Raw genomic sequence first — 26,358 nt, 5'->3', positions numbered from 1 at the left:
ACTTTAATTGTCTGGAAATAGTGCTGCTGAGGTCTAACTAAAGATATACCGAAGTACATTTGATTGTGCTAAAGTGGAACTACTGCAAGTATACTTTTGGTACACTTTACGTAATATCTTACGTTTATAGACCAATACTATTCAAAGATCATACAATCCTCATCAATAGTGACATTAAAACACATTTTAGGCTTAATATTAAGAAATGTGCATTGTGCACAAGTAGTACTCCAAATAAAGTTGAATTCTAATTTTGATATCAGTGAGTCTCGAGTGAGGTGTTGAATTAAGAGTTGAATTTTACTAAGAATGAAATATGGATTTTAAATATCACTTTTTTTTTTACTAGGGTAATGCATTACATAAATTTAAAAAATGTATTAGTCTATGTAGAAATGAACACTAACCTAAATTAATTCTTAAAATTATTTTTTTGTTAGTTCACGATACTTAATACATTAACTAATGTTAACAAATTGAATCTAATTGTGAAGTGTTACAGTATTTGCAATTTCTTGTACTTTTAATGTCATTTTCCTGTCTGCTACTATTGATTACGGGTCAGGGCTCAAGTAGATTTCAGTTTCACCTCAGGAACCAATCATTTGTGGATATTTCAAGTACAGTTTAATTGATCACAAAACCATTTTCCACTGTTGTGTTTTTTTGTTGTTGTTTTTTTTTTCCATATAACCAAGAAGCTGTTTATATAGTCTGGTCTTTTTTGTCATACTTAAAGAAACATTAATGAAATGTTCATTGATTCTTCGTATTGTAAATCACACTAAAGCATTTGCTTTCCTACTGAATCCTGTGCCACTTTACTCTTTCATTCTGATTCTTCTTTCTCAAGGTTTTGCTACCTAATGGCCTTCCCATAATTCTTCAAAGTGCACTTGATGAGACTAAAAACCCCATCTGCTAAACCATGAAATGTTCTTTCAAACTAATTATCTGTTTATTTTTAAGGCATATTACAGTTATATTCTAATCAGTTTGAACAGGAAGCAGAAATGGAATTATTCCATGAAAACATAATACTTTTAGCTTTTATGTTAAGAACCTATATTATGTACATTGTAGACAACCTTGGATATTGTACACTTTTTGCTCTTAAAAAGTAGGCATCCATAATTCTTGATCCTAAATAAAATTTGCACTTTGTTAAAGTCCACTGTTTTTCACAGCCATTAATAATTTGTCCTTTTGAATCTTGTGTCCTGGAGCACACCAACAACTCTTCAAACTGTATTCCCATCAGGCTGCAGTCCGACAGCACTTATATTCCATGCTGAAGGGGATCTGATGTTTATAAATAACAGAGAACAAGTAGTTTTGGTGCGGTATTCAGCGTTACACGCCGACTTAGATCCAGCTTATGTCTTATATCCAGCTGTCGTGGTTCCTCAGTGAGATGGCTCGCTCAGACTGTAGTCCAAACTTCTGCCCATGAATGACTCCCCACTTCCAAATGTTAAGAAAGTCTTATATAAACACTATAGAAGCTGCATAGATACTCACTTGGAGCAGGTACTGCATATGGATGCATTTGTGCCATTTGCAAGTCTGTCAATGTCCAGAAGATATCTGAGAAGTTCAGTTGCTATAATTCAGCATCTTGCCAGACCCTTTTGCAGGAGCCATAACACCCACATCACCCTTATCAGCTTTGAGTGTATACACACAATAAATAGAAACTTCCCATGAAGTTGAGACGTAAATCCATAAAAGTAATACTAAAAATTGTAATTGAAAATGTCCACCTGAGAACATTGAAGGCTATACATATTGCTTCACATTGCAACTGTAGCAATGTGAATTTTCATGGTGTCCAGCAGGTTGCGCTTTCTTGTTTTGTCACTGACTATTGTCTCCAGATGAGACTCAGGGGCCCAACCACGTTGTCTGTCTGACAGACGAGTTCCTTCCACCCAGCCTGAATAAAAAGGAGAGAATCATAAATGGAATTTTGACATAACAACATTAGTATCTACTAGGAACTTGTTGAACTGTTCCTGAGAACAGACATATAGAATAGGCTCAGTGGAGTTCATTTATCAGTACTATGAGGACACCTCATTACAGTGTACAATCATATACAGTGTGTGGGAAATAAACTGTGGTAACTAGGAATGGTTATCAGTCTCTGTGTGCGCATTGTTAATCATACTGGTCCAAATAAGGAATACAGAGTCTATCCAGGTGCAGCTCAAACAGCCATCCCAAATATTGTTCTTAACCCTGAAAGAGTCACATGAATTTCACATCTGATGACAGAAGAACCCTCGAGGGCAAGTGATAAAGCGTCTTGATTTAGAGCCAAATCCAACTGCTTCTGACTTTCACCGTTCATTTTGGTTTTGTTCTGATCAACTGAGGAAAAAAGCATTACAATAAACTGCGCTACAATGGTGATTAAATCTCCATAAATCTCCTAAAGCTAACGATCGGTTAGCTCATACAGCTCATTAAACCATGTAAATGATTATTTTTGTTATACTTTGTTCTCAAATTGTTGTTGTTAACGTGTATGTAGTGTGTATTAGTTCTGTACAGTCCAATCTCTAATTGTCATACAATTCAAATTTCATATAAAGAAATTCTTTTAATCCAAAAAGCAAATTATTCTTCCTTTGAACTGGTTCTTTTTGAAATACAAATCCCACGTAGGCTATCAGTAGTCAGATGCACATTTAAAACTGGAATATATTCTCATTTCAGTAACTTGTATTTCATAAACACATAATCCTTTATGGATTACAATCCGTGATCAAAATGATGAATTGGTCCCACTTTATATTACGTGGCCTTAACTACTATGTACTTACATTTAAATGAATCATTTGGTACAATGCACTTATTGTGTACATACATGTTTTTACATTGTACTTATATTTTAAAAAATACCTATATGTAGTTACATCTGTAATTAATTTCTGTAATTACATTAATAATTACACTGTTGACCCATCCCTTACACCTTAACCCACCCTTAAACTTACTCGTACCACCAAACCTGTCCCTAACCTTACCCGTATCCCACCTCAATAGCAGCAAAAGTGTTTTGAAACAAAGTATGAACACAATAAGTACATTGTACTTATTTTTTGATGCAAGTACATAGTAGTTAAGGCCACCTAATATAAAGTGTGACCGATAAATTGAATTATTCCAGCTGTGAGAAAAGGCTATAAACGATCCGACACCTGCAGCATCCTCACATGCGATATAGCCAAATTCCTACAAGTACCACTCAAATTAGAAAACATTATAAGCTTACTGTTGTGAAATGGGCTAAAGTAAGGCGATAGTTTTGAACACTAGCTGGTTATGTACTATGTAAATTGATTTTGTACGAACTGCAGCTTTAAATATTCTCATTTAAATTTCTTACACAAAGCATTGCTTGGCTTCAGCAGGCCTTTATAACCAATTTTGGGTGAACTATCCCTTTAAAGCAACAAGCTTTGCAATAATCTGCTGTGGAAAATACTATTCAATTCAACCAGTGGAGCAGGGAAACAGACAAGGCTAATGAACAGAATTAGGTAATTTGACTCTCAAACACAGGTACAATACAACAATGCCACAAAAACACCAGCTTCTGTGTGGTGCACTGGGACATTTTCTGATGTGCCACTCTTTCTTTCCCGTTTACTACCTTTTCAACCTTAAAAAGAACTCTCACCATTACTCACTCTTCAATAGTCTGTTTTTGCTGATCAGGGCCCGTATTCACAAAACATTTTATCTTACCACTAAGAGTTCTCCTAAATAGCAGTAAAAGTTTTTAGCTAAGAGCTTTCTCTTAAAACCTATTCACAAAGCTGCTGAGACAAACTTTGGCCACACTTTATATTAGGTGGCCTTAACTACTATGTACTTACATAAAAAAATAAGTACAATGTACTTATTGTGTTCATACTGTATTGCAAAACACAATTGCTGCTATTGAGGTGGGATACGTGTAAGGTTAGGGACAGGTTTGGTGGTATGAGTAAGTTTAAGGGTGGGTTAAGGTGTAAGGGATGGTCAACAGTGTAATTATAAATGTAATTACAGAAATTAATTACAGATGTAATTACATATGTATTTTTAAAATATAAGTACAATGTAAAAACATGTATGTACACAATAAGTGCATTGTATCAAATGCTTAATTTAAATGTAAGTACATAGTAGTTAAAGCCACCTAATATAAAGTGGGACCCAAACTTTTACTAAGGAATAGAGAGAAGCTCGGAGTAAGGGCGGGGTTGACCTCGTTGCTATGGATGATGTCAGCATGCTTACTAACTATGCACACAGTGATTGGCTGATAGTAGAGGGGAGGGGTCTCTGTCAGAGATTTATTCATAGAAATATTGCAGAGAGCAATGTTATGTTGCCATATTCAAATAAAGGTTTAAAAAAAAAAATGTTGACTGCTACATTCAAATAAAGATTTTAAAATGCAGGTTAAGTGTCACTAATTAAACAATATAATATATATATGTATATGTTCCAGTAATTGTCAGCCTGTATGCTTCTCGTAAAAAAAATTAAATAAATAAAAATAGTGAATATGCATATAAAATGCCTTTTAATTAACAGAGTAATCATGGTTGATAGTAAGACATGCAAACGTAAAAGAAAACCAAACTGTTACTTCTTTCCCAGCTGGTTAATGAAAAGGATATAATCAAAGGAAAATTTGAAGTTGAGATAACCTCCAAACCCTAAAAGTGATACCTTTTTAAAAGCTCATTATCGTCAAATGTTTCTAAAATGTTTATATTCTGAGGCAGATTGCCGGCAACAGCCATTTTAGGATAGTTGTGAGTTGGTCTTAATGACTTAGGACTCCTCTTCACTACTCTTAACGTTTCACAGATTTAGGAGACACTTTGTGAAATACTCTTTAGAGCAAAAACTAAGGAGTCCTAAATTTAGGACTGACGCCCATTATTTTTAAGATTTTCTCCTAAATCGGCAAGTTAGGAGCTACTTTTAGCCTTAAGATGTTTTGTGAATACGGGCCCTGATGAGGCAAGAAGCATGCAAGATTGGAATCATCTCAAGCGTTCTGAAACCATTCTCTAGACTGCAATCTTGAGATCTTTAGTAGATGTTTACCTAAGTATACTAAGTATATGACCAAGTATACTTAAGCCAAAAAAAGTTGCTCTAAATTTGTGGACTGCAGGAGTCCCTGATGGTCCGACTGGACCCGCTGGAGTTTGCTTACCAAATACACATGTATGGATGATGTCATGATCTATAGTACATGCAGCACAAAACTCACTTCAACTTAAAAATCTTAGGAAGCTGCAGGAGCTTCTTCAATCAGGTTGCAATTCCGGGACTATCTCTGTCCTATCCTGGCGTCCTATCTCCCTTTTTCTTACACTGCAGAATACCAGTACAACACCCATCTTGATCTACCCACACAAGTTCTCCAAGAACTCTTTCATTGTATGTTGCATTAACAATGGAGATAAGATAGGCGTTAACAGGTTGGTTATATTTCTAGTCTACCACATGTCCCTAAGATCTCTAGTGAATGTGGGCTTGGTGCAGTCATGCAAGTTCCTAAATTAGACAAACAATAAATGTACTATACAAAAAGGCCAACACAGGTTCTACTTTAGATCGATCTGAGCTTGTAACCAAACTAGTGGCCTCAGGTATAGCAATAGAAATAAATTCTATAAATGACAGGGGATCTTTTTTTCTTGTGTTCATGTGATTAGATTTAACTCACCATCGCTACTTTGCTGGTGAACTAACAGAACATCAGCTTTCTCTAAACTTAGCTCATCTGGTTGCTGGGCAACAAATGCTCTGATGCACTGCATTTGTGAAAAGTCTGCAAATGGAAAAAGAGAACATGTTAAATTATTAGCATTAGAATATTAACAGTTTCTTTTAAAGCAGGAGGTGCACATACCCTGAACTGCACCAAAGTCAATCTCAGGATAAGGACGTGAGAGTGCTGATATCCAGCGCAATTTATTGGCTCTGAGAGATGATAGAAAATGAAAGAGGGGTACAGATTAATTTAACACAATATTCTGCACAACCAAATTGCAAAACACAAGATTGCTGGATGGAACTGAATTTATGCTGACCAATATGTGACAAAGTTTGCAAATGTGGAAACACTGCAGCAGAGCTGGGTAGCAACTGATTACATGCAATCTGGATTACGTAATCAGATTAAATTACATTTTAAAATACTCGTAATTAGACTATTTTATGGATTACATGATAACATTATTTACACAATAGCAATAATTTATTCATAATTTATTGATTCTCCCTAATTCCACTTTTTCATCATTTAAATTTTCCTTTTTAAAATAGCCTACAGTTTATATACACTCAGTTTTGTGGACATTCACACAGTGACCAGTCATTAGTCAAGTAGCTACACAGCATTTGACCACTGGTTTTAAAAAGAATTTCAGGTTTAAGAAGTGTTTCAACGTTGCATCAACTATTAATGAACACATTCATTTTTATTTGAATTATCATTCAGTTATTTTACCATGTATTATTATTTTTTTGTCTTGCAAACACATTAAAATGCACAAAATCACCAACTTTTTTGTCATCTGTTCCTCTTTCAGTACCCCTGAGATTTTAAAATAAATATTTTAATAATCAAGTATCACATTTGCATGTTCATGGTTCTCTGATGTTGGTTACAGTCACATGACATGCAGGTAAACAAATTAAATATTTCATTTTTTCAGTAAGTGTTTTATTTTGATTCATTTTAAAATGATTTGTTTTAATTTAGCATTTTTATGATTTAATTAATTATTAGCTTTTCACTGAACTCATAACCCCCCTGCAGTTCTTTCACAAACCCAGTTTGGGAAACCTTGGCGTAATATGTTTAATGCACTTCACGTTGATAATACCAAATGGAATATATTTTCAATATGGTCAATATCAATATGGTACAATACGGTTCAAGATGAAAAATGAGATAGGTCAAAACAAAATTAATTTGAAAGTAATCTAAAAGTAAAATGATTATATGACCTAAAATGTGTAATCTAATGGATTACATTACTAACCCAAATTTCTTTAATGTAATTTGGAATCAGTAACGTATTACAATTTGTAAGTAATTTACCCAGCGCTGCAGTACAGCAGGGCTGTCCAATCCCACTCCTGGGGGGAAGAGATACTGAAGAGCTAATTCAGGAGTAACTCACATAAACTCTGTTGGAAGGTGGCCCTCCAGGAGCAAGACTGGACGTCCCTGCCCTATGTTTACAAAATAGCAACAGCTTCTCTCTCATAATAGACGTACACAATGACAAACTTACTGGGTATCTGTCCGCAAGAGCAGGGCTTTTTGCCGCATGTGCAGACGGAACAGGTTTTTTTGTAAGGAATGCAGTTTGAACCTGCAGTTCTCAACCCGCAGGTCTGACACAGGCGCATGGTCGATAACTGTAAACCTACCCCCTCTGCAAACAGGAAGTTAAGCTTTAATTGCACCATAAAACGTAAGGCATCATTTACATTAAAAGCCTGATTTCACTTCTCAAAGATTAAGAATGACAACTGAAGTATGGATGTGAAAGAAAGCCAAACGTACTCTTTCCGCAAAGAGACCAGGAGATAGTCATTGAAAAGGTGCATATAAACATTTCTCTCTTCTTCCCTGTCTTTCAGAGAAAAGTCTTTCAGTTCAGTCACAGGTCCCTCTCGTACCAGTCTGCGGGACTGACTGATCAATGGAAGTGTCTAAGAGACACAAAATAAGTCATTATACATTATTATTATTCAGATGGCATACGGTACAAATTAGGTTCCCTAACATGTGTCATGCTCACCCTGCATTCAAAGTCAACTTTGGCATTGAGGGTCACAAGTGACTCAATGTTCTTCATTTGAGAGATACTTTCATTACTGTCCTGGATCATCTGTTAAGAAGCAAGGAAACATGGGACAGTGGTGAGAGAGAAAACTGATAAGAAATTCCAATGCAGAGATGTGGGTGACATAACTACATTTTTCCAAGTACATAAAGAGAAATCTCACCTTCTCAAGTAGTTTCATCACCTTAATTGCCTGTGTTTCATCCTTGGTTTTTGGAGCGGTTCTCTTTACAATATTCTACCAAACAAGGCAAGAGAAAAAAGGGCATTTAAAATGCAGCACGCTATATTCTTTGTGACAGGAGATGGATGACATCTAATATCATGGTAATATCGCATAGACGAAGGCGGCAGAGGAAAGCACGTGCTCCTAGAAAGCATGAGTCATGGCATTTCCTGCAAACTTTAGGGAATGTGTCTTCAAAAATGTGAGGCAGAATTAAACATGACCGAGGAAGACAGTACCTGCACAAGCAATTTGAGGCGTGTGATTCTTTGAAATGGCAGAATGAGGAAAGACCGCAGAGGCAGTCGTTGACAAACCGGGTTACGCTCCAACTTTTCCACAATTCGACGGAATTCGTGACTCTCGTCCCTATGAGAGATAGTGGAATGAAACAAAGAAATCACATGGATAAAAATAAAACAGGAAAAGCACATTTTCCACTTCAGATCAGTGCAAACGAATACTCACATCAGTCTTTGATACGTCTTGTCCTGATATGATTGGTTGGTAAGGTATGGCACATACACATTTTTGAATCGTGGACAGTGTTTGATAATGATGTCGCAGACGGTAAAGCGCGTAATGTCCTTCTCCACGGCTTCTTCCAGCTGAGACAGAAAGCTAAGTGGACAAGAATTCAGATTTCAGAGCAGACATTTGAGAACTGACTCCAAGATGAATTCATACATATTTAGGGAGTCTGAAAGTTATGTCTTAAGATGTCAGCAGCACACATAGTATATGTAGTGATCTAAACATCTTTATCAAAACTAAAATGCGTTTATCAGTATTCAGTAATTCTGTTAATTTAATGATATGATTCAAACCTGTGACTGACGGCTCTAACATCATTTAGCCTGGAGAACAGCCAGTTTTTGTCTTGTGAAGACAGGATAACGTTGAGCTGACTGGACATGACAAAGTTCTCCACTACGATGTCCAAACTGCGGCAGTATGACGCTTCAGAGGTCACGACCTCAAACCTCACCTGAAAAAAGACAGAGACTCTTCATGATGCTGTCCTTACTAATAAAAACTAATATCTCTTGAAACACCTATTTTGTTGCAAAATAATTCATTCATCCAGTATTAGGACTGCAATGTGCTATGAAAGCCTGTTTCTGTCTCGGAGTTAAAAATTAAAAGGTAACCGTGACATTATATATATTAAAATTCTGACTTTATTTTTCACATTACAATCAGTTACACTTGCAGTGTTCCTTTATATCTTGAAATAAGACTAAATCTTGCAGTGAAGACTGTTTCCTGCAACTGAGACTTTATATTTCTCTATATTCTCATAATTGCATATGTATTTCAAAATTGTGGTATTATATCTTGCAATGTGACTTTACAACCTTCTTACACAATTGCCCTAACGTGTACAGTAAATACAGCCATAATGTAATAATGCACAATGGGCTTTATGAAAACAGTGGACACTTAAGCCAAACTTAAAAATGTAATTTCATTTGATAACATAATATCAAAGTGGATTCAACATACTTTTCAGTAAACAAGTGTTAGACCTTTTCTAACTTCACTTTTCACAGTTTTACAATTACTTCCAACCACCAAGATCCTTTTTAGTAAATATGTTAGTTCCCCTGAAGTTCATTGTTTTATCATTGTGAAATGTTCTGTTGCAAAGTGAGCTTGCGGTGTTTTTCTTTAAAATAAATGACACTTGGTTTGAAATGTTATTATCTAGTAAAATGACATGTATCATCCATTTTTAAGCTTATGACTTGAGCCACTTTTAATGTTTAGTAAGGGATACTGATCTAATAAATCTACCTCCTGCAGGCGTCTCTCATCCTCAGTAAGTTCCTCCAACTCTGGGCTGCTCCTCACTCCTGGGAGATCCTGCCACAGTGTGGGTGAGAAAGCAGAGATGGACAGGCGAGGGGACGCGGGTCTGTTAATGGACTGCTGAGGCACATTTAGACTTTTAATGGAGTTGGTTTGGGTCAGAGTGTGGGGATGTAGAAGGACTGGAGGGAGGGGTGGGAGAGGTCTGTGCGATAGCTTAGGGGAATGATTTGGAGAGGAAGATGAACTTATTGATAGAGAATCAGAATGAGACAGCAGGATCTCTCTGTTCTGGACCACCTCGCTGTACTCCTGATACAACTGAGAGTCTGCAAGAGAAAGAGAAATCATTGATATGGTTCTAGAGCGGTACTTCTCAGATTTTACATTGGATAAAAAAAGTTTAGCGCACAAAACTAAACAAATGTCCTTGAAATTAGGCAATGACATTAATTAATATTAGCAGGAGGAACTACACGAGTAACCAATAATTTGTACAAAAACATAGTGGTTGGCAGAAACCAAACATGTTTACTCTCACTGCAAGTGATCCCGTGTTTAATGTAGTCTCGGTCAGATTTTCTTTTACCGTCATGGCTTCTTCATGGTTTGTGCATGGCATTCGACTTTTCTATGCTGATTTTTACCAAAAACAAAAACAAAACAACAAACAGGTGCGCATAAACTATGTATTTTATCTAACATGACTTGTTTAGTTGCATTTTTGTTCCCTATTGTCCACTACCCTCATCAGAACACAAAGAAAAGCGATGCTAAATGCAAATAATCATACCTTATAAATTTATATAAATACATTAGTTAGATACAGCAAAAAGAGCAGAAAAAGGCTAAACCTGTCTATGATCCACCAGTTGAGAATTACTAGATTGGAAAAATTACAAAAGGTCAGACAGAGATCAAGTCAGAATGACATGGAAAGCAAACAAGCACAGCAGGTCAGTGATTCAACAGGGCAAAAAAAAAAGATGTACAAGCACGAACATCCACGAAAGCTTTTTTAATACGAAGTGTTTATCTGCAGTTCCGAGTGATGCACAAGCACAAACCTGTTCTTTGCCTGGAGGTCTAGCAAAGTAGCATAGTCAGGAATGACAAAACTTTCCCTGCTCTCAACATCTTAAACTTTCAAAATCTTAATTTTGAAGACTTTAAATACAGTAGATATATTTATTTGTAGTCTGTTATAGCAAAGTCCCTATTATCTTTGGTTATAGGCATGTCCATGGCATGTAAAGATCAAGAAAGATATAAGACAATACAGAGACTTACTAAAGAATTTCGAATTCCTCTTTTTTGTCCTCCCAAGTTTCCTAAAAGTAAGAAGGAGAGAGAGAGCAAAGGACATCTGTGATATAACGGTCATTTGTAAGACTGTCTACCAAATAAAATACTGTCAGTGGTGATAGACTGCATATAAAGGTTATAAAGATCACCAAGCCAAACCGAAAAAGAAAAGGTTTCATGCTGTCATTTCCATTTTTTGTTCTTTAAGATATTATCAGAGTCATAACCTCGAAAGTAACTCGATTCAACTGAACAATATTAGATAAAAAAAAAAATACATGAATCCAGATATTAGCAAATTATAAATGGGAATCATAGAGCATAAATTGAGCTGTCTAATATGTCAGTCTCTTTGAACCAGTGTGCCTGCAGTATCAAACAAATACAGTAGTTTTCAGTTACGGACAACACTGAAGACATTCACTATTCATAGTCAGCCACAGTTAATTTATTCCTCCAAAAATATCTAACCACCTGCTCTATGTAACAGCTTTTATTAAGCTTGACGCATCTGGAGTTGTCATCTCATGTGAGTGTACATGATTTTAAACATTTATCAAAAGTACAATTAACTCCTTTACATGGAAAACCTTTTAATGAGGGACAAAATATGGGATATGCAGTATACATGTTCTCCTACCTTAGATCCATTTCACTCCAGGTCAAAGATAATTTGTCCTCTTCATTATCTATACAAACCAAAACACAGAGAAATCAGCACACATCACAAGGTTGTTTTTTAGCACCTTAAGCTTCCCTTAACCAAGATAAGATCAGCATTTAAGCAGCCTAAATCCAGTAACAACTCCATCTCAAGCAAAACAGATGGGGATGATTCTACATAGCCGTACACAAGCTGTACACATGGGAACCACCTCAAGCTTTCCAGTGAATAACTGAAAAGATCGACTAGACCGCAAGACCTCTGGGTATGAGCAACTCAATAGCTCTCAAAAAAATGTGGCAATGAATAAAAAGAACCCTAATGCAATGAGAAATATGAAGGGGAAAAACCAGGAAAGTGTACTGGGGGAGGACTTGTTATGAATGAATGAGAATGGTTTAGTTTGTGAAACAAAGGAAATCTGGCAGCTCAAAATTCTGTCTCTTCCAAAAAATGCTGCTGTTTTAGGAGTCTTAAGCGGTCATGACTCCAACCCCCACAAGAATCCTCAGGAGCCCTCTGGCACTTCCAAGCTATTAAAATGAGACTACCCAAAATAAATAAATTAAAAAACAAATGCTGGGGGAATACATTATTAGTTACTCCTGCGGTATGAGAACCTAAAGTCTACTGTTTGTGTGGTTTCAGATTTCTTTAAATTCCTAAGAATGGGTCTCTTTAAAAAAATAAATTTTTTGACTGAAATGTTTACTGTCATATATATATATATATATTACTATAAAAAGGTAAATAAACAATTTTAGGACTGTTCAGAATATTATTTATATCTTTCTGTTGGCATTAGATCCATCATTGACTAGTTAGAGAGACCCAGTCAATATGAATGAAAACTATGAAAAAACCCCCCGATAGAAATCGCTGGGATGTTTCATGCTCTCATTCTTTAAAGTGTCTATAGTCACCAGCAATCCATTTGAACATAAAACACCATTCGGGACCCAATCGTATCAGATTGAATAGAAAAATAGTATATACAACAAGAGAAAATGTAGGGTGGAACTTTTCATCCATGCTATCCAAAACATACAGCCCTGTCACATGCCCAATTTACCATACGGTTTATAAGGCCCTGCCATTGGCCTGAAGGGTTCTTTACTAAGGTGCGGTAAAGAAAGTTGCTTTTGAGGTAGAGCTAATAATTTCACTGCCAGTGAAAAGTTTTAACTGCTTATTATGGTTCAAATGTTAGAAACACTCAATTACATGAGAGGAAAATAAACCATTTTAACGCCCATATTGACATTTATTTAGGAGAAGATGACTCATGGATTTCTGTGTTACATTCTTGCGTAAGCACATTTAGCCTCTCTACGTGACATTACACCACTGGTGTATTAATTTTGATAAAATAGGCTCAACAGGCATCTCAAGACACATTCAGATCTCTTCTCACAAGAGTGGGAGCAAGTGGGTCACTGAATGTCCAATTCAGCCGTCTTATGGTCTTCCTCTCACCTGATTTGTTGAATATTCTTGTCCTGCGGTCCCTTCCAACTCCCTCTTCTTCTTCTTCCTCATCCTCTTCCTCTTCTTTGGTTTTCTCCGCTGACTTTCGGAACCCTCGCCTCCTCATGCGAACCTCATTCCCCAAATCTCGAAAACTACTAGAGCTTAGAACAACTTCCTCTTTACTCTGTTTCTTCTTAGATACTTCTTCTACCTTCCACTCTGCCTCTCCTTCTGAGGGAACCGTGTGCTGGTTAGAACTAGGATCCAGCCAGTCACAGTTCTCATTCAACTCTCTCTCCATCCCTCCCTGTTGTTCTTCTCCTCCCTCTATTATTTCTTCCTCTTTCCTTGATTTGTCCATTTCTCTCTCACCCTCTGTTTGTGTGTTGGTTTGCATGTCTATGTGTGTCACACTACCTCTTGTGTTTTCTGTGTCCACCGACTTCGGACCCAGGATCTCTCTCACCACGTTCTTGGCCCATCTAAGGTGAGGAGCAGTAGAGCATCGCTTTCGTTCCTCAGTTGTGCTCCATGTGTCATCAGAACCAGAATGCTCCACGGAGTCTCTGGTAGATTCTTTTGCTCCTCTTTGTATTGGGTCTTCACTATGAGTCTCTGTACCCCCATGACCGTTATCCTTGGATGGCCCTGAAGTTTCAGAAGGCTCAGGTAGGAAGAGTTGGGTGTCTTGTTCTGATTGCTCACTGGGAGGAATCATTTGGCCTTCCAGTGACGTTACACCCTCTGTTGTCTGGTCATTACTTCCTGCTCCCTCCCCTTTGCCCTCATTAGGAGAAAGACTGAGGTCATCCATTGCTCTTTCAATGTCCTGTTCACAGTGTTCAACCTTTTCAAATGCTTCATTTATGCTCAGTTCACCTTGATTGTCCATGTTATGACCTGAATTTTGATTGGCTGCTTCTTCAACAGAAGGGTGTACATATGAATTCTCGTTGATTTGTGACGTGGGATGGGTCTGACCAATTACACAAAAGACTCTTAGGAGTCCTTTAGGAGCTTCATTTGCTGCATTTTCTCTGTCCTCTGTAGTTCCTGGGTGTCCAGATACAGCTTCGGGAACTCGACCTTCCCAGAATTCTTTGCAGTCTTCAAAATCCTCTTCCTCCGCATCATCCCCTCCACTGGAGACCGTTACAAATCCATCATCTGCTGACATCATTCTGTTCTTCTCTGCGTCCGATTCTCCCTCACTTCCTTCCTCATTCTCCAAGTCGTCACATCTATTACTCCTTCTCAGTTCCTCTCTGTCATTCTCTTCCAAGTTATCGGCGACATTCTCTCTTTCCATCTGCCTCTCTGATTCCATGGCTGCTTTATCATAAGCCATGTCCCCTTCCATCCGCTTCTCCTCCCTTTCTACGTCCACATCCCTCTTGAACTCCCCAGCCCTTTCAAGTTCTCTATACTTGTCCTCAAGACTTTTGCTCTTGCTTGGTTTCCTTCTCTCAGGCTCTTCTTCATTTCCTGTTGTCATGCTTTCTTTGTATCTTTGGATGTACCTCTCTCTTGCTCTGTCTCTCTCTGTGTCCTCTTTTAAACAAGATTCTTTTCTCTCACTTCGAGGTTCCAGCCACATTTTCCTTATCCTGCTCTTAGGTTTCTTTGTAACTCCTTCCTCAGCAGCACTCTTCTCTTCTTCCCTTGGTGTGCTCCTTACTTCCCGCTCTTCCTCTGTTCTTTCCTTCAGTCTCTCTTTATCAATCTCAGATGTGTTTTCTCTGTCTCTGTCCTCAAGGTTCTCTTTCATTGTCCTCCTTTTTTCATTCTCAATATCACTTCCTGAAATCAGCTCTCCACTATTCTCCATCTTACTTCTCCCTGTCTCTTTGTACTCTTTCCTCCGCCTCTCCCTCTCTTCAATCGCTCTTTCAGAATATCTATCCCTCTCTCTTATCCTTTCTCCATCTCTATACCTTCCTCTTTCAGCTGTGTATAAGTAAGCATCTCTGTCCATTCTTTTGTCTTTGGAGTCTCCCATTCTATCTCTTGGTTTATCTGTCTCTCTGAGTCGTTCTGAATTTTCTCCTTTTGGATCATGATAACTTGTCTCTCGGTAATCTCTTTCTCTTATTGCCTTGTCTCGCCATCTTTCAGTTTCTCTCTCTCTACGTCGCTCTCTCTCTCTAACTCTGTCTGTCCTTCGCTCTGCATCACTGTCTCCTTCACTCTTGTAGAGTTTGTTTCTACGTGTAGCATCATCTTCTCTCTTTCTTTCCTTACCCCTGTCTCCATCACTGTCTCCCTCGCTTTTTGTATCTCTTTTCTTAGATCTCTCTCCCTCTCTCTGTTTATCAGTCCTCCTTTCCCTGTCTGAAAAGCTCTCTGTCTCTCTTTCCATGAGCCGAGGATAATATCTGCCCTCTCTGTCTCTTTGTCGATGTCTTTCTCGGTCTCTGTCTTTTTCCTTCGTGCCTGAAAGGTCACTGACCCCTGGATAACTTTCTCTCCTTCTATCTCTCATTCCTGAGTGAAACTCCTTGTCTCGTTCCCTCGGTCTATCTGGCTCCTCCTTTACGGGCCTTCTCATTTCATTTTTCCTCAGATCTTCCCTGTATCTTGCAATTTCTCTTTCACTCTGCATGTCCATGTCTCTGTATCTCCTCCTTTGCTTTTCTCTTTCATTTTCATACAGTATGTCCTTCGGTCTTCCCATGTGACGCTCTCTTTCATAGTCTGTAAGTGGTATCCTTCTGTCTCTCACTCTGTTTGGTTTTGTCATCCTTGGAAAAGTGTCCCCTTTTCTCCTCTCATTGTCTCGATCTCCATACTCAGCCTGCTCTGACACCGATGAGCTTCCATTAGCACGTCGATCTCCATTTCTCCGCCTCTCTCTTTCTCTCCAGTCAATCTCTCCATCTCTTCTTCGGGTTGCAGGAAATCTCTCCCCATCCCTAATCCCATCACACGTGTCTGGCTCCATTTCTTTTTCTTGTGTTTTGTCCATCTTTCGGTGTTTCCAAGTCTCTTCTTCACCCAGGTCACCTTCGCCAATTAGTTCAAGGACTCAGGTCACAGTTTGCACTTGATTGACAACCTGTCTAGGGCACGTTAAGAGGATTGTATCTGCACTGTGTCTTGGATGGCCCAATTAATTTGACTGGTTTCCATTGCAACATAGAGAACCTTTAAGGGAAGTCAAAATTCCAAGTCAATAAATCAATCAGCCAACCATATAAAATTCATATTCCAAAGAGGAAAACATTCAAACATATTCTTGGAAATCTTTAAAACTTTGGAGTATCTTGTTGAAACATGTCAGGTATATGCCTTGGCAGCTTAAACAGTTGCAATTAACAAGGTTTTTACTTTTTTTTTTTTAAGTATCAATTCAAATATCTAACATGAAGTAATTTGGCAGATGCTTATCTGAAGTGACTTGGATGGATTCAAAGTATAAATTTTTTCAGATTTTTATTCCCAGACAACTGAAGCCATGACCTTGGTGTTTCTCCACAAGATAAGTTACAGCAACACAACAGAAATATTGTTCATGTCAAACAAGTCACTTCATATTTATATACAACTATTGATACTCCTACAAACCAATTCAACTAATAAGAACACATAATATAAAATATATACAGTTGATATACAGTCAGTTCAGCAAAATAAAAAATTCTGTAATTTACCAAGAATGCAGTTCAACCAACCACTGCCCTATGCTATTCTTGTATCTTGTTCAGAGGCATTTCAAGTAATTCATGCCTAGGAAGAGCCGAGTCTTCGACATTGCTGACTCATGTCAAGATCTAATGAATCATATGATGCACAACAAATTAGGATTAACAGATTCATAAGAAAATGACTGCGGTGAATAGAATAAACTGATTAGTATTCTCAAGCATGACAATGCAGTATTTGCCTGTGATGTGGACATGTTTGTTTACAAGAACTGTTTGGTTTACTAAAGTTACAACAAAAAGGAAAGAATGAAAAGTTTTGGGAATAATGCAGAGGACTCACCTGAGAAGTGTCTTGGGGGACGCTTCTCTGTCTCTCTCCAACTTTTCCTTTGCTTTCTTGACAAAGTGAAGCTAGCAGGAATTGCACAACTCACAGACATTCCACATATCAGTGTTTGCCCTTTGACAGAACCAAAGTTGAGCGAGATAAATGCTCTACTGAAAACACTGATTTAATTATCCAGCCTGCCTCTGTCCTACTTAATGTCTTCACATAAGCAAAAATAGTCTACAACAAAGTAAAAAGATTCTCACAGCGTTCCTTTCTCTCTCTCTCTTTCGTCCCCTCCTCCTCCTCCCGCCCTTCTCAAATTCCCAAACAAGTTTGAACAGATTGACACTTATCTTCGTTCCCTCCTTCTGTTTCTGTTTTCCTTATACTTTCCCCCTCCAGCACTGTCTTAAAAAAGAGTCCAAAAGTAACCGTCTGTTCAAGCTCGCACACAGCTTTTCTTCACTTCTCATAAACTCAATAGAGTCACAGTGATTGCGCTACAGCTTGTTCCAGTAATTCAGCCTTTCACTCACCTCACCCTCACTGGCACTGCATGCTTCTCTCTCACAGAAACAGGAAGTGCACACATTTGTGCTGTGATTGGTGGGGTTGAAGATGCTGGGTGTGACTGTTTTCTCAGGTAAAGACATGAGAAAGAGTGAGAGCAAAGGGGGAGGGGCGAACATGCAAGAGTGTGTCCATACACAGTAATGTCATCTGCAGCTTATGTAACACAAATGTTCTCAGAAAAAGCTGTAAAAGACAGTGGAGCACAGATGACACATTTGTACATTAGGAAAGATAAACTGGAAAACACACTGAACAATGATGCACGTATTTTAAACATTATACATCTGCTCCTTTTAGACATTTTTTGCTCTTTTTGTGCAAAGCCTTTCAAAGTTTTAGTTTGGTATATTTTTTGTATAAACTTTTAGATTGAGATAAAATAATTTTTAGCCCTCTATGGTACCGTGTTGCCTCCAGGCAACACAACATATTTTTGTTTTTTTAAATAAAATGAGACACGCATTTAATTGATCAATGCTGTCTCAGAGAAGTACAAGTCAAGTACTAATAAATGCACATACAAAAAAAGTGGTCACATGACCCACAGGGGTCCATTTTGTTTCCACTTTTAGGACATGTGCACATGTCACATGACTCCGTATTTTTTCCAATGAAAAGTGCATTTTTCATCAATTTCCATACATATAATTGCCTACAAAAAATCTTAGTCACCTTCATTGGAAAGTAAAGAAGTATTTTCAAAAACTTTACATAATATTTCATCAAAGGAAATTACAAAAAACGGCATGTTGCCTCAAGACAACATTGTACCGTAATGGAATCGCATAAGGCCATGCAGGCATACTAGGTTAGAATTCAAGTATATGATATTTGTAAGGAAATGGTTTAGAATTATCTAAATGTATTAGAATTTTTGCATGATTTTGTAATGCATTTGCAAGAATAGTAATTCTCATACTATATCTGAGAATTACATCACAAATATTTTTTTCCTCATTGATATCATATTCCGTACTGTAGAGGGTTAAGTGATGAGTAAGCAATATTGGATGTAGATTTTGAAATATGAAGTATTTTCTTTGTAATCCAAATGCTTGAGTTTAATTGATCATTTTCTAAAGTGTCTGTTGTTATAACTTGCCAAGTTTCCTGTCCTCATATTGAACCATCTGAACAAACTTAATTCCAGAGTGTGCTGTTATCTGAACGCAAACAAGTATTACATAATAATCTAAACAAAACTGACACAATCAATCAAATCACCTGGACAAAGGTTGATCAATCATCCACAAGCATGTTCTAATGTAAGACAGGCAAGAAAGGGCTAATTCAGGAAGACTGCAGTAAACTAATCATGTATTTCCAATGCAGTTACAAAGATAAAGGATATCCTGAAATCCTAAAAGGAGAAAAGAAGCACTAGCATCTCGGTTACTTAGCTAACTAGTAGCCTATCACAAAACCTCACCGCAAGAGAATGTATATAAAACATGTAGGCCTACAATGTCAAAACACATCTCACAAAAACTAGTGCACTTAAATTATTTTGGTAATACAAAGCTGATGTAAGAACTGACCGAATTAACAGTCGCTTCATGTGATTGACCAGAATTTCAAAACAGAACTCATGCTATATAAAGAATCTCACCAAACTCTGCTGGAGACTGATAAACAGTTGTCATTTTCTAATAAATATGCACAAATTAGGGCCTAAAACCCTTGCAAACTGTTTGTTGTTTTGCTGGTTTTTTTTTAACAGTTTTAAGGCATTAACCTTGAAAAACTGTTGATTATCAACTTTAGGATGTCAAAAATGTTTGACAGGATGTTCGTGAGATTTTGCAAATATCTACCAATGAACATACAATAATTTACATAGCCAAAAATTTACTAATTTTATGTTGTAATTATCTATGTATTACCAAACATATCTAGTTATCACCACAAATACATTATTAGCTTTACATACATAAAGTAATATGTATAAAACTGTGGGAAAAGAAATATTATTGCCTTGGTGATTTTCAAATGATCTGTGGTCAGCAAGTAAGCTATGAATGTTTAGACAAAGGTAGCAGTGAAATCTCTAACTAAACTTCTGCCGTTTTGTCGTGCGGTTTACTTCCACGTCGAACAGAACAGTTGACTGAGGCTTATCAGGAAAAACACGTCTTTGTTTGAAGATAAACTAGATCTGCAGACACAGCAGTAGACGCTAACGTTACTTGTTTGAGAAGCACTCAATATCCCATGTTCACGTGCAGCACTGCAGCTTCCGCCTTATGCACAGTCACATGTGGCGCCCGTTTAGTTTCACTTCCGCGTTTGAACAGAAACCATTAAATCCTTTGAATAATGCAAGCGTTTTAACGCGAATATAGTCAGAAGTTGGTTTATTCAATGTGTGTTTATCGATACCACCGGATATTTTGACGTAATGCCGTTAAGTTTTGTTTAAAGACATAAGTGCGACAGTTTGGGAAAGAGAAGATCCCCAGGCTGGGTGGACACAACTAGACAGCTAATTAAGACCTTTACTTTTATTTACCTACAGTAAACACGGTCATAGGAATTCCGAAAGGTGCGTTTGTGATCAACTTTGTGCATTTCTTTCATTTGATGCATTTTAAAGATGACAGCTTATGCTAACAGCATGTTTACCTGGTTTCCTAACTAAAGTTCTTCATTACCGTTTGCTTCAATGCTTACTTGAACTTGGATCCATGCAGTATAACTTTTGTGTTGTCTTTTTAAGTTAAAATCACACCGTTTTTGGCATTACAATAAGGCTTTTGTAGTTTTGGCAACAATTTGTGAACATGCACAATAATAGCATTTTCAGCGAGTTTTATAAAATCCTATTTTCAAAATAACAGCATCTGTCTGTAGTCTTTAAAAAATATGATTATATTTGAAGAACCAGCGATGAACTTTCACATTTGGCGTTTCAGAGTGCACCTTTTTTTGGTTAAAATCCTAAGCAATTTTGACCAAAAATATTTCACGTTTCAGGAATTAATCATTCAAAAGTTTGGGATCAGTAAGATTTTTTATGTAGTCTCTTATGCTCGTCAAGGCTGTATTTATGTGATCAAAAATGCAGAAATTTTTAATATACTTTAAAATATAATTTATTTCTGCGAAGCACTGAATTTTCATCAGCCATTACTCCACTCTTCAGTGTCACTCGATCTTTCAGAAATCATTCTAATATGCTGATTTATTATCATTGTTGGAACTGTTGTGCTGCTTAATATTGTTTTTTGGAAACTCTGATACTTTTTCTTTGATTATTTGATTAATAAAAAGTTAAAAAGAACAGCATTTATTCAAAATAAAAAATTTTGAACAGTACAGTATATTGTAACAAAATTTATATTTTCAGTAAACACTGATCTTTTTAACTTTTTGTTTATCAAAGAATCATGAAAAAAGTATCACAGGTCTCAAAAAATATTAAGCAGCACAACTGTTTCCAACATTGATTATAAATCTGCATATTAGAATGATTTCTGAATGATTATGTGACACTGAAGACTGAAGTAATGATGCTGAAAATTCAGCTTTGTTTCACAGGAATAAATTATATTTTAAAGTATATTAAAACAGAAAACTTATTTTAAATTGCAATAATGTTTCACAAAATTACAGTTTTTTTTTTTCTTTATTTTTGATCAAATAGATACAGCCTTAGCATAAGAAAACATTAAAAACCGTACTGATCCCAAACTTTTGAATGGCAGTGTATACTAACTAATAGCAAAAATGTGAGTTATTATGAAATACCAAATGTTATTTGAATTAACCAGGAATTAGGACACAGTTTGTCTAAATTGTGTCCCAGAGTTCTTCACTAATCATAACATACTCTGTGCATACTTAGTTTGTGTAGTGAAATGTGTATTATATGCATATATTGTGTCAGGCTAGTGTTACACTGCCCACATTTTGTTTGCATGCATAAGTCAATCACTGGATAAATTCACTGATCAGTTTTTTAATATGTTGCCCTTTTCCCATCAGGTGTCACCTGTGAAAGTCATGTTGCTGTCTCTGAGAATAATCACTCCTCTTTTTGTACTACTTGCCGGAGTGCAAGCTGAGTTCATCACAGACAAGTGTATCCTGACTTCACAGAGCGTTTCTGAACGAAAAGCACTCCAGTTACTGGAGCCTCTCACCAATCAAAAGTAAGACAGTTTTTTTTTTTCAAGTTAATCTAGCATTTATTCGGTTTGCAGGTTGTGCTGGTCTTGTTAACTGTCTTCATATTCATTCTGAACAGCTTCACCGCAGAAAGTCTGGAAGGGGGATATTTGTACATGTTTCAGGTGTGTGGAAATGCTGGCGGAATGAAGGATGCAGGTCTTGTGCAGCAAGAAAAAAAAAATGGAAATCTGGTTCGAATTGGGAACTACACCAAAACACGAGCTATTAGAGGAAGTATGTAACCTTGCTTGACCTTTAGAAGTGACGTGTCGCTATTTGCTTCTTTTTGCTACAGGTGGACTTTTCTGAATTGATCTTTCCTAATGTTTATTTCGGTCTTTGGTATCTCTTTGAATTAATATTATAACTCAGTTTTAATTGTTATCAATGTTAATTTATAATAACGACTACTGAATTTTTCTTTTCATTGTCTGGTGATTCTTCTGTGGATTGTGGCTTTTGTTTAGTTTAGTTATTTAGTAGCAGGGATGCATTGCAAGGGAACATTGTAAATACAACCAACATTAAAAATAAGACAAACTTCAAATTGGACTAAATTACAGAACTTTTTCCAGGTGTCACAGGAAGGCTCATTTTTGACCTTTTGTTTTTGGTGCAGGTGACTGGGTTCTGCTCTTCTATGAGGGGGGAGATAAATATGACAGCCACTGTTCACAAGAGCCAAGAAGAGCCATGATTATGATTTCATGCAGTACAAGCACTAAGGTATGACTTTTTAATGCTTTTGAAATGACAATTGACATTTTTTACTCTCTACTCCTATAATAATTAAATAAAAATGTATTTTTTAATATATTATTAGATCTGGATAAGAAAGAATTAAGCGTTATCATTGATCCTCATAACCAGTGTTGGAGGTAACGCATTACAAGTAATGCGAGTTACGAATTCAGATTACTTTCTTTTTCAAATGACTAGTAAAGTAACACATTACTTTTTAATTTACAAGAAAATATCTGAATTACTTTTTCAAATATGTAAAGCCAGTTACTTTGTTTTCCCATTTATTGACTGACATGTCCCCATGTTGAGAGAAATCAGGAGTGCAAAGGCGTTGTGTGTGCTGTGTAAAAAAGATATTTACAGTACTGTAGATCTGGACTAAATGTGAACACGCATTTACTCATCTCACTTGCACAAAAACAGATTCAGTGTTTCTCAATATTAATAAAAACAGCGAAATGCAAACTCAGAATACGGTGCAAACCTGCAAGAATGTATTTATTCTGTTTTTATTAACTAATGTCTTTGCTGCTGACCTTTTAAGGATTCAGTTCAGTCATACTAATAAGCAAAAACGACTTTAGATAAAGTCTTTTTTTGTGTTTTGTTTTTTCGTGATTGAGGAGAAAGTGTTGAACTTTCTTCTCTTGCAGCCTATTCTTCATGTAGTCTAGAAGTCTAGGCAGCACAGCTAAAAAGTTTGTTTGGGAATTTTGAATTTACATTTCCTTCAACCTGAGGCTTATTCATTTCAATTTTGGTGTGAAAGGTCTTTTACAAATTACTTTACATAAAAGTAATTAAGTATACAATTAGTTACCTTTTTGGGGAGTAACGCATTATTGTAATGTATTACTTTTAAAAGCAACTTTGCCCAACATTGCTTATAACATAAACATTGGTTGTATTTCTGTCAACATCTGAATCTGATGTATATGATATGTAGTTGCTAAAAAATAATGCAAAATTATATCAAATAAACAGAGTTAGTAGCATTAGTGCGTTATCATGTTTGAACTAAATAATTATCTCAGGTTTGCAAGATAGATTTTACCCTTACAATAACCAGAATGACTTCATAATTTCAGCTGCGCTATTATTTCTTAGCTCTTATTAATTTTTGTGTGTGTGTTTTCTTAGAATGACTTTTCAGTGGTTTTGGAGGACAATCAGAAGGATCGGGACTGTTATTACCTGTTTGAGCTGGACTCCGATGCAGTCTGTCCTGTAATCCCATCCAAACTCAGTGCCGGCTCCATAATCCTTATTATGTGAGTGCTTCAAAATTCACACAGGGATCGTCACACTATTAGAGACAACTAAGGAGCAACATTAATGTAATACTTTACATGTAATCATGTTCCTGTTTGCTCTCCATAGTGTATTCTGCTGCCTGGCTGTGTATCTTACTGGTGGATTCCTCTATCAGCGACTGGTAGTTGGAGCCAAGGGAGTTGAACAGTTCCCTAACTATGCCTTTTGGTCAGAGATCGGCAACTTATCTGCTGTAAGTATAGTTGCATATACATTTGTCTCAGTTTATCCTCAGCTTTGTTTTTTTTTTTTTTTGTCTTTATGAACCAAATATTTATTTTTTTATCCTAACAGGACGGATGCGATTTTGTCTGCCGTTCCCGTGGCAACAGAGAAGAAGCACCCACATATAGAGGCGTGGCTACTGAACCTCTTGGGGAGGAGCCAGAGGAAAGGGATGACCATTTACTTCCCATGTGACCAAATCACATCAACCAATGAGAAGAGGCTGGACAGTTATTACGGTTTTGAAACCCAAAGAGAGATGTTCAGTTCAGCAGGCGTGTTCCTAGTTCAGAAGTGCTGCTGGGGTTTTTTTTGTTTTTGTTTTTTTTTACTTCCCAATAGCACTTATTCTCTATTTATCCCTTAAAATGTTAATTTGGTGTTTGTTAAATGTTAAAGTTTGCTAACTAGTTTTCAAAAATCCAAAGACCCACAAATATATTCGATTGTTTGATATTTATGACAAGATATTATCAATATGCAACACTGCCCCTGCTTTCTCTCTTTATAGGAAGTAAAAGACATCAACGCTGCTTGACTGCATTACTTGTAGTTTGTTACAAGTGCTTAATTTGTTTAGAATGGTTAAATCAAGTTTTACTTGTAGTATGAACCCATGTTTGAAGAAACTGAAAAGAATTTTTAAGCTTATGCTCCACCACCTCAATCAATTAAATGTTTAAAAATAGTTTTTTCTATTTCCAGATTTTCAAAAATGAACTAATACTGATTATTTGAAAAATTGGACTCACAAATATGCTTTGCTTTACATTCCAAATGAGCTATTTGTTGTGTTTGTGTAAAGAAGTTACAAGGATCTGATGAGGCCTACCTCTTCAGTCTGTTACAGCCTGTGTGCGATGTTTCTGAATGAGGTTATTAATGATAAATTGCTATCATAAAGGTTATTAATAAGATACATTCGAAGAAAGGTTTTCTGGGAGAGACCCATCTGTGGCACATTATTGTTGATAACAATTAACAGTTGAAGGGAAACAACATGAAAGGAAATGTGTTTCCGTTTGGTTGGTTTTCTTTTCACTTTGGCTGCTTGATATTGCAAATGTTTATGATACTTTATCTGTGGGATCCATTTCGTACGGTATAAATTACTGTAAATCCTCACTGGAAACCACAAGGCAAAATTCCAGACTATGACAGAGCAGCGTTATGTTTTCCTTCCACCGTTTTTGTTCAAGTACTGTTTGTTTGAATGCACTGAGGCTTTTTTGTTTTTAGTGGAGTCATATATTTTCCCTAAACATAGCCATGTTCTTGAGGAGTCAAGATCGTGAATGAGTTTAAACACTCCTGTTTTTGAGGTATCTAGATCATAGCCTTACAAATATTTGCAGAATCAGGAGGAAGAGAGCTGATGGTTATCAACCCAAGCCATACAAGGTGCTGTGAAGTTTTGGTCTGTGTATAAAAGCTAGAGGCTCCTTGAAAAGCACTTCTAATCATCAGTTTGAAAATGCTGGTTTAGCAACTAAAGTCCGTATTAATAGCAGAAATGTATGATGCATTTGGCTTGGTTCTGATGCACTGTGCTTCATGAGATACAGGCCTGTGCAAAGAGGTGACTTCACTGTTCTTGCTACTGCTTTATTGTTCTTTACAATTTTAGTGTGGAAATATTAATTTTGTTTGCTTTGGAATTGTTGAGGAGAAAGTGTGAATAAAGTGTTTGATTACTGGTGTGTGTACGCACTTGAGTAGTTCTTCACAGTTTACATTTCGCTGTAGAGAAAACTGGTGGCTTGCATTAAAGCTGTAGAACTTTGAACTGTTCTTTGAGCATTTACAACTGACTAAAACATGTCTCCAGACAAGCTTAATTACACATGTTTAATCATTTCATCACAGCCTCTATTATCAGAATAAAGTTGCAGGTTATAAATTTCATATTAGTCTTGTATATGCCATGTTGGGTAAAAAAAGAGTATTATACACATTACACATACAATCTCTGTTAGATTATTTTTCAGTATCTAAAACAG

At 36.6% G+C, this 26,358-nt stretch overlaps 2 protein-coding genes across 6 annotated transcripts; one reads left to right on the top strand and one right to left on the bottom strand.

Moving 5' to 3' along the window:
- Positions 1-1,324: 1,324 nt before the first annotated feature.
- On the bottom strand, positions 1,325-18,472 carry arhgef5 (Rho guanine nucleotide exchange factor (GEF) 5). Of its 5 annotated transcripts, XM_058748115.1 has the most exons (17): positions 17,869-18,472; positions 17,342-17,461; positions 17,008-17,127; positions 13,364-16,501; positions 11,864-11,912; positions 11,209-11,249; positions 9,904-10,247; positions 8,934-9,094; positions 8,575-8,727; positions 8,346-8,475; positions 8,044-8,118; positions 7,836-7,925; positions 7,598-7,746; positions 7,323-7,466; positions 5,930-6,000; positions 5,744-5,848; positions 1,325-1,936 (listed from the first exon to the last, which is right to left on the bottom strand). In XM_058748115.1, exons 4-17 carry the CDS (start codon positions 16,320-16,322, stop codon positions 1,794-1,796), a joined length of 4,614 nt encoding a protein of 1,537 aa, XP_058604098.1. In that variant the 5' UTR covers positions 16,323-16,501; positions 17,008-17,127; positions 17,342-17,461; positions 17,869-18,472; the 3' UTR covers positions 1,325-1,793. The 5 variants fall into 5 exon arrangements, with proteins under 5 accessions (XP_058604098.1, XP_058604096.1, XP_058604097.1 ...); XM_058748113.1 differs by having other exon boundaries at positions 17,342-18,472; XM_058748114.1 differs by lacking the exon at positions 17,008-17,127.
- Positions 18,473-20,138: 1,666 nt separating this feature from the next.
- Positions 20,139-26,052, top strand: m6pr (mannose-6-phosphate receptor (cation dependent)). The gene is made up of 7 exons (XM_058748126.1): positions 20,139-20,447; positions 21,890-22,056; positions 22,152-22,309; positions 22,695-22,801; positions 23,960-24,090; positions 24,200-24,326; positions 24,428-26,052. The coding sequence occupies exons 2-7, from the start codon at positions 21,908-21,910 to the stop codon at positions 24,551-24,553; spliced, it is 798 nt and encodes a 265-aa protein (XP_058604109.1). The 5' UTR covers positions 20,139-20,447; positions 21,890-21,907; the 3' UTR covers positions 24,554-26,052.
- Positions 26,053-26,358: the final 306 nt, after the last annotated feature.

The sequence above is a fragment of the Onychostoma macrolepis genome, chromosome 16 (assembly GCF_012432095.1).
Source record: "Onychostoma macrolepis isolate SWU-2019 chromosome 16, ASM1243209v1, whole genome shotgun sequence".
Classification (NCBI taxonomy): domain Eukaryota; kingdom Metazoa; phylum Chordata; class Actinopteri; order Cypriniformes; family Cyprinidae; genus Onychostoma; species Onychostoma macrolepis.
The sequence above is the reverse complement of the archived record's forward strand: the minus strand, read 5'-3'. Positions and strand labels throughout refer to the sequence as shown.

Bases quoted from the DNA above. Each gene is read 5' to 3' on its own strand.
- arhgef5 (XM_058748113.1), bottom strand. From the start codon at position 16,322: ATGGACAAAACACAAGAAAAAGAAATGGAGCCAGACACGTGTGATGGG. The intron at 10,248-11,208 runs GTAAGTCTCTGT...TTTCTCTTGCAG, and splicing joins GAGGAATTCGAAATTCTTTA to ACTCTCAGTTGTATCAGGAG. The intron at 6,001-7,322 runs GTAAGTTTGTCA...ATCATCTCTCAG, and splicing joins CTCTTGCGGACAGATACCCA to AGCCAATAAATTGCGCTGGA.
- m6pr (XM_058748126.1), top strand. From the start codon at position 21,908: ATGTTGCTGTCTCTGAGAATAATCACTCCTCTTTTTGTACTACTTGCC. The intron at 22,057-22,151 runs GTAAGACAGTTT...CATTCTGAACAG, and splicing joins GAGCCTCTCACCAATCAAAA to CTTCACCGCAGAAAGTCTGG. The intron at 24,091-24,199 runs GTGAGTGCTTCA...TGCTCTCCATAG, and splicing joins GGCTCCATAATCCTTATTAT to TGTATTCTGCTGCCTGGCTG.